Here is an 8,770-nt window from a genome sequence, read left to right as displayed (position 1 = left end):
CACTGCATGGCAGCTTTAAACACTGTTTTCATTATTGTCAAATGACTGCCAAATTCATAACAAATTTTGCATCATGTATACATCAGCTGAGTCAAATCTCAATTAAGATTACAACAAGCAGGCGCTTTACAGTAACCACAATGTCAGTCATTTGACTAGTGTACCTATGTGGGAAATACTAAACTTTGAGAAGTATCATTGTTTTGAAAAAGTACTTGTTTATTTTTTAACACAGAACTTTTGTATTTTGTGAGGAAGTATTTTACAGCCCTCTAGATACTGAGTATGTATTTGTCAGTTGTTATCCGAAGTGAAGCAGATATATTTAATTTTTAGTTTTATCAACTTAATTGTAGATTTATCTGATCCAGTACATGGAATTTGTACACAGGGTTTTCCATTAGGAAATATTCTATTGCTTACTGTCTGTTAGTTTTTACTGACTTACACAACAGATTATCCAGAAACTTTGTTTTATAAAGTCTCCTTATGTGGATGCTTTCCACAGGTCTACGTACAAAACTTTCAGATTTCTGAAGTTATCAACTGAGAGACAAGAAATATATGGATTTCATTTAAACTATATATTTTAGTCATAAGATAAGTAGGTTTAACTACACATTCCGAATTTCACGTCAACAATAATACAATCTTCATAAAATAAACACCACAATTCAACAATGTACAAAATAAGAGAAAAGGTTCATATATATCAATTCTATAAGAGTAGCTTTGGGTACCTAAAATTGTCTATGCTAAGAAATATATACAAAAAGAAAAAACAAAATTCTGATAATGTATGCAACATTGACCCATGGTAAAATAAACAGATCACAATGGCAATTAAAGTATACTTCAAATTGATATCAACAAATCAATGACAAACTTTATTTTGTCTAATCCTTTTAAATCAAAATGTGAAATTGCTCTACTGCTTGAAATAAAACTTCTCTACAACGGCATTCTTGAAATGTGACTGAAAAAAGTCTTGAAGTTTTTCTAACATCTGTTCTATAAACACCTCATCCCTCTCAATTTGAAATATCCTGATATCTTGAAATGTATAAACAACAAAATCACATCTTTTCTTTTCACAACAAAACAACTGCCCCTGAACTTGATAATAATAATCATGTGTTGGGTGTAGTGTATTTTGACCATTAATAACTTTCAAATAAGGAACCGTTTGTGTTGTAACAAGTTGAGTTCTAGAAGAAAAAAGACAATTAACTTCTACAAGTTTATCTTGTTCTACAATAGCGTCTGGACTGGCTGCTAAAAATGGACATATTTTGCTATAAAAAAAAAAGTTCCACAACTTCTGGTGACTTCACCCGTTACCTCACAATATTTCTAAAGAGCAACAGACTCTTACTTCTTCCCATGAATTATGGGAACTGATTTGATTCATGAACAATTGTAAGAGATTTTGCAAATTTATCTTTACCTGTCCTACCTGTACATTTGCAAATTCGACCAAATTTTGAGGAATGTAATTGTTTACATCTTTCTGAGAGCCATAGTTTATTTTTTGATTGACCCAGAGTTTGATTTTCTAAGGAACTTTCTGCACTGCTTACATTTGTAATATTTTGTTCTCGAAGCCAAATGTCAGAGAGTTTTTCAAATGAATAATCACAGCCAAGGTCAACTGCATATGGGTTTGCTGGAGTAAATAATTGGGAAATAGGAAGACGGTTGATTGGAGCATAATTAACACAAGTATTTCTACAATAATCATTGTAACCTATGCTTTTTCTGAATTTAGTAGGCCTGGGATCAAAATTAAAAGCATTGGTGGCTTGTCTAGGAAGTGGCAAATCTTTAGCTTTGATGGGGCTTCCAGAAAATGGCTTACATTGATGAAAAGTTTGAATTTTCTGAGTACATGTTTCTTCATTTACAATTTCTTTGAAGATGAAAACTTGCATATTGCTAACAGCAAAGCACACATGTTTACAGTGAGCTTTAGGTCCCATACCAGCAGCACACTCGCATTGTGTTTCTACAACACAACCATCTTGATAAATGCACACATCAATCTTATAAGTCACTGACTTTTTCATTTGGGCACGACACTCACTTCTGAAGAAGAAAAAGTTAATGAAGCTTGCCAAACGATGTGTTGTTTTCTGGTTCATGTACGCATATCTTCAATATTCTGAGTAACACACTACTGTAGAATATATGGTCTTGCATTTACGGTACATTAATTGCTCTCGTATCAAAAGGATGTGCTTATTCTTCAATGAGCACAGATTCACCACTTCCCACCATCCAATGTGCCTTGCAGGGGTATTAGTAGGGAAAGGTGTCCCGTTACATCTTAAGTCACCATTCTACACACAGAATCAGCATGACAGGGAGATGAATCAACATATTTCATATGCAGATTTGCCATAAGATAGGGAAGGCCCTATACACTTCGTGCCAAAACGTCAGATATTAACAAAACTGGACTGGTCTCCTGGTCATAATTGAATCTTTTCACTTAGATTCAAAAAACATATTAAATATCAAAGATTCGCTATCAATGACATGTACATGTACCTTGAATTCTACCCCATATCAACTGTTCTCTTGATGGAGGTATATCAATCCAACTAAGGGAATTTTAGTTGAAATCAAAACACTTGATATCCCTAAATATTGAATTATTGAAGACTTGGTACGAATAGTGTTGCGTTTTATTTGTGTCTTGTCTGTGTTTATTGATAGCTACCTGTATGGGAGACGGGAAGGGTAAAAAGACCTTAGTGCAACACGAACAATTAATTTTCAAAAACGCACTGAAATACAAAACAAACTAGCTTAGAATGAAAGGCGAAGGAGCTTAAAATAAACTCAACAGATTTTTTTTTTCAAAACTAATAATCGCCGATGCAGAACCAACAGTCATTAACTGAACTGACGCAAAAGACAGATATTATCTGAATTAACGCTAGATAGCGTGCGAGTCTATCTACGTAATAATTATATGTGTACATATTTTGAAACGTGATTCCGCGAAATTGACAATTATGTCGGACTCTATGAACACCAACATATTGATCAGAAGCGACCAGCGCGGTGTCGTTACTACAGGAAAGTAGGCTTAAATAAGACACCAGTAACAGCAGCATGGTTATAACAAAACAAAAAAAACCCAGCAGACAAGCATCCCTGCAGAATGATGTTTTTATTCAGCAGCCGCAGCATGCGCGCTAGGCCGAGGCCATACATTAAAAACACATAATTAACATTTATCATTAATAGGCATAAAGTAGAAGATTCTGAGCTCTTTAATATTTAAATAGAGAATTTCATCGTTTAAATGATATTGTCCTCGGACTCCGGGGACAAAAGCGTCTTTGCAACCTCCACTCAAACATTTTTTGCTGAATGATTACATTTAGATCATTTTACCTGAAAATAATTATTAAAATATATGTTCTACCAAGCCCCAATCTTTGCTCCTCACAAAAATATTAACAGCTGTGAAGGAGAAACTTCAAACGTACTTTGCGACTACATATGCCAGAAGTGGTGTAAATCAAATATGAATTATAAAACATTTTAAAGATCTTTTAGTATACTTGAATTCGCAAAACTTTTCTCAAATCAACAACATCAAAACGTATGGCTTTTCAACACTTTACACGACCATTCCTCACGAAAAATTAAAGGTTAGATTTTTTTGACATCATAAATAGTTGCTTCTTCAACAAAAATGGAAAATGTAAATATTCCTATCTAACGGTCAGTCATCCAAAAACTTACTTTGTTAAACGCCACTCTGATTCCACGCCCAAGTACTCTGAAATTGAAATAAAGAATATGCTGGGGTTCCTCATTGACAATATACATTGTATTCGTGGTCTTTGGTGATCAGGTCTTCCAACAGTCTGTTGGAATCTCCATGGGCACGAATTATGCTCCTTTGTTAGCTGGTCTGTTTTTATATTTATATAGCAGAATTTATTCAAAAACTTCTACTTGAGAAGAAAAAATATCTTGTTGTGGCCTTCAATTCGACATTTAGTCAGCATTTCGCAAATTCTATGGTCGTTATAACGATCTAGATCGTCTATTAATACAACCTCGCATTGGGTCAAATGCTGTCTGACGTGTTTCATACCGATTGTTAAGCTGTTCTTGGCACACTGATTTTGACTGCGGATAACTCCGTTTACCTGATCAGGATATGGGGCTCACGGCGGGTGTGACCGGTCAACAGGGGATGCTTACTCCTCCTAGGTACCTGAACCCACCTCTGGTGTGTCCAGGTGTCCGTGTTTGCCCAACTACCTATTTTGTATTGCTTGTAGGAGTTATGAGATTGATCACTGTTCGTTATCTTCACATTGCATATATCGACGACGTATTATCTATTAACAATAATAATTTTCAAGCATATGTCGATTCAATATATCCCAGTGAACTCGAAATAAAAGACACCACAGAGTCGTGCACTTCTGCTTCATATTTAGATATTTTATTGAAAGTAAATGTTAACGACAAACTAACAACTCAACTATATGACAAACGGGATGGTTTCAACTTCTCCATCGTCAACTTCCCATATCTATGTAGCAATATTCCATTATCACCAGCATACCCAGGTTCGGTGTTTATATCTCTCAACTGATTCGAGAGTTTGTCCTACGAATGGTCAGTTTTTAAATCGAAGCAGGCTACTGATAAACAAGTTGATGGTGCAGGCCTGCAGGGGTTCCAACAGTCTCGTTTAAAGTCAGCATTTTTCAATTCTATGGTCGTTATAACGATCTAGTTTGCCAATACAACCTATCATTGGGTCAAATGCTATCTGACGTGTTTTATACCGATTGTTAGGCCGTTATTGACACACTGATTTTGACTACGGATAACTCCGTTCACCTGGTCAAGATATAGGGCTCACTGTGGGTGTGACCGGTCGAGAGGGGATGCTTATCCCTCTTAGGTACCTGATCCCAACTCTGGTATATCCTGAGGTCTGTGTTTGCCCACCTCTCTATTTTGTTTTGCTTATAGGAGCTATGAGATTAATTACTGTTCGTTATCGTCACCTTTCATTGTTATCTTGGGGAAATTTTTTAGTCAAGGGTTTTCGCTTTTGACTAGTAAAAAGCAGACTATAGATTTAATTTTAGAATTTAGATTGTATTGGAATGAAACAAGGAGGTTAAAAAACAACTAAACACATATTCATAATGTTATTCTGTTCAGGTAGAAAAGTTTTGCAGCTTCTAATGTAAAACTTATACGGTACCAATTTTGATGCACCAGATGCGCATTTCGACAAATAATGTCTCTTCAGTGATGCTCAACCGAAATGTTTGAAATCCGAAATAACTATGAAGTTTTAGAGCTAAATATAGCCAAAAGAAGTGGAGCCAAATCGTCCAAGGATAAGAGCTATGCATGAGGGAGATAATCCTTAATTTTGAAATGAATTTTTTAATTTTATAACAGCAATTAAATATACATCCGTATTTTCAAGCTAGTAATGAAGTACTTAGCTACTGGGCTGTAGAGACCCTCGGGGACTAACAGTCCACCAGCAGAGGCCTCGACCCAGGGGTCATAATGTAAAACTTATACGGTACCAATTTTGATGCACCAGATGCGCATTTCGACAAATAATGTCTCTTCAGTGATGCTCAACCGAAATATGTTAGCGTTCTGAGAGTCCGACATGATTGGCAATTCTGCGAGAATTACGTTCGAAAATATATACACATTTAATCATTACGTAGATAGACTCGCGCGCCATCTAGCGTTAAATCAGATATCAATTTCTGTCTCTTTTGCAGGCCATTTAGCGTCAATTCAGTTAAAGACTGTAAATTTTGCAACAGTGGTCGTTGGTTTTGCAACGGAGTCTGTTGATTTTATCTTAAGCTGGTTTTGATCGATCGATTGATTAATTGCTGTTTTACGCCACACTCAACACTTTTTCAGTTATCTGGTGGCGCCCAGTTTTTTATTGGTGGAAGAGAGAACCCAGATACAATGTACCTGGGAAGAGACCACCGACTTTCCAAAAGTAAACTGGGAAACTTTCTCACTTACCGGTGCGAGCGGGATTCAAACCTGCGCCGACCAGAGGTGAGAGGCTGTGCTGGTTTTGTATTTCAGTATGTTTCTGAAAATTAATTGTTCGTTTTGCATTATCATATTGTTTACCCTTTCCACCGCCAATATACCTGTCTACACCACATCGATCGTTATTGAGTCGCTATAACACACCAATCACAGGCTGCGTTGATAGATCCAATTATGGCAATTATCGAGAGAGAAAATAATATATGTTCAAGTAGACATCTTTATGGAATAGGAGACAGTACATGTTTTTAAAAGTGGGAAACCGAGTAGCATGTTCCCTTTTCGCCACCATACCTTTTCTGGCGCGGACTTTGGTAGATTGGACAGAAGTCTTTATCAGACAGAGCGAAAACGATCATATACCATTGCAAGTTCTGAGAAAATACTTGAAAACCCTGGTTTGGAAGTAGTTCGAAATTTTAGCCGAACAAGACGGGGCATAAAAAATCACGGGGACTTGCTGAGAATCCCATCCCCGACTTCACCGACACAAAGCTATATGGAAGGTCTAGGAAGGCGGACGTCTCTGTTTTCTACATTGTCTTTTACAAGTGATGATTGCTTCAAAGAGAAAAAGAGTAGTGAGGAATACGTCATCAAAATCATTGGGATCCCCGGAGTTGGGAAATCATCCCTCTTACAGCAGATGCGAACTTCCGAGTTTCTCGAGAGTTGCCCAGCAGGTGGGTGTTACATAATCTACAATGATTGTATGCATGGAATCCTGGCCCAATTTTATTATAGTGATCATTAGTACTGTTATCTTTGGTATACGTTTTAATGATCATTCATTTCTATTTTGTAAAGGTCCTGATCCCAGCTACATATCTGTCCCCGTCGTATTAGGTGGAAAACAATCTGTTCTGAATTTTGTGGAAGCTGACATGTATACTCAGGTAAATAATTAGTATTACGATAACTTGATGGTAGTAAAATCAAAATTTTAAAATACCATTGATTTGGAAAGTTCTAAAATTCACAAGTAAAATTCAATTCAATCATATATATTACCGCATATACTTATATTAGAACATTTGTTCGTCTTTTCGTCAATAATATTCAATTTAGTTAACCTATAAATAGATGTTTCCCTTTCTTCCAGAATCATGGTAACAACAGTCGTTACGATTCTTTTCTGATGATATATTCAGTAACTGACAGAAGATCATATAATTACCTCGCCAACAGACTTAAAGAAATAAGGAACGAAATCGGAGATAAAAAACTTATTTATGTCGTTGCAAACAAAACCGATCTTATAAAATTTCGAGAAGTCTCCACCACAGGTACGTTATATTCATGTGTATTGTACATAATTACAAACGTATGAAGTCTGCAAAAAAAAAATTAAACGATGAGACAATGATTCCAAAATGATAATTTGAATATCAATATTTGATAACGTTTTCATGTTTTCTTTCCGTAGACGGTAGAACTTTAGCACAAGAGTACAAATGTAGTTACATGGAGGTGTCAGTTTCTCTACGATGGAATATCGACAAACTCCTCGTAGAGTTAACAGAACAGATTCGGTGTGGGATAAATGTCAGCAGTGGTCACGAAAGAAAAATGTCTGAAACTCCAGGTGACAAAAGCAACGTAAAAGTCAGTATTACATCCCGCCCACAGTCGGAGTCGGAAGGAAAATCATTGAAGCAACGAACTGAATGTATATGTTCAAGACTACGGAAATTTTTCAAAAGAAAGCATTCGAAGGCATGATATAACGTGGACATTACAGTGTAATTTAATTATAAATGTTTAGCTTACCTCCACTAAAAGCCCGGATGAGCGCTCCGGATCACAGTTTGTCCAGCGTCCGTTCCTCTATAAAATTTTTGACTTCTCCAAAACTACAGTTGATGGTTAATGAATTTGTAGTGAAGTTTAATAATTAAGTTTGAGAATAAATGAATTTTTAGTCGTTACCTTCAAAAGTTTTTTTTTCTGAACCAAGCTTCCTGTATAATGATAATACAATATAACTGCACATCTTAGAATACGCTCACATTGTAATTCTGATGCTTTGGGTGAGGAAATGCATTTTCTCCTGTGTTGTGATAAGTTGAATTTTGAAAGAAATGTTAAAGGTAATAAATAAAGAATGTTCTCATTTCAGTCGTCTACTAGACTTGGACAAATTTATATAGTTAATGAATAGTAAAAAATCCAACTGTTTTCAAATTCATAAAGTTGTATTGTGACTAGTTCATGTATGAAGAGTCTACATGTTACATGTATGTACAGGTATATGTATTACATACACATTAAGGTTTTCAATCTCTTGTTTTTATGCCCCCGAGATCGAAGATCGGGGGCATATTGTTTTTGTACTGTCTGTCATTCTGTAATTCTATCATTCTGTCTGAAACTTTAACCTTGCTAATAACTTTTGAACAGTAAGTGATAGAGCTTGATATTTCACATGAGTATTCCTTGTGACAAGACTTTTCCGTGGGTACCAACATTTTTGACCCCGTGACCTTGGAGTTTGACCTACTTTTTGATAACTTTAACCTTGCTAATAGCTTTTGAACAATAAGTGATAGAGCTTTGATATTTCACATGAGTATTCCTTGTGACAAGACCTTTCCGTGGGTACCAACATTTTTGACCTCGTGACCTTGACCTTGGAGTTTGATCTACTTTTTGAAAACTATAACCTTGCTAATAACTTTTGAAC

At 35.8% G+C, this 8,770-nt stretch overlaps 1 protein-coding gene across 1 annotated transcript; it reads left to right on the top strand.

Moving 5' to 3' along the window:
- The first annotated feature begins 6,358 nt into the window (after positions 1–6,358).
- On the top strand, positions 6,359–7,962 carry LOC125647474 (GTP-binding protein Rit2-like). Its single transcript, XM_048874180.2, has 5 exons — positions 6,359–6,770; positions 6,895–6,983; positions 7,190–7,373; positions 7,514–7,639; positions 7,673–7,962. The coding sequence occupies exons 1-5, from the start codon at positions 6,359–6,361 to the stop codon at positions 7,807–7,809; spliced, it is 948 nt and encodes a 315-aa protein (XP_048730137.2). The 3' UTR covers positions 7,810–7,962.
- Positions 7,963–8,770: the final 808 nt, after the last annotated feature.

This window comes from Ostrea edulis, chromosome 1 (assembly GCF_947568905.1).
Source record: "Ostrea edulis chromosome 1, xbOstEdul1.1, whole genome shotgun sequence".
NCBI lineage: Eukaryota > Metazoa > Mollusca > Bivalvia > Ostreida > Ostreidae > Ostrea > Ostrea edulis.
Note: the sequence above shows the minus strand (reverse complement) of the source record. Positions and strands in the feature narration are given on the sequence as shown.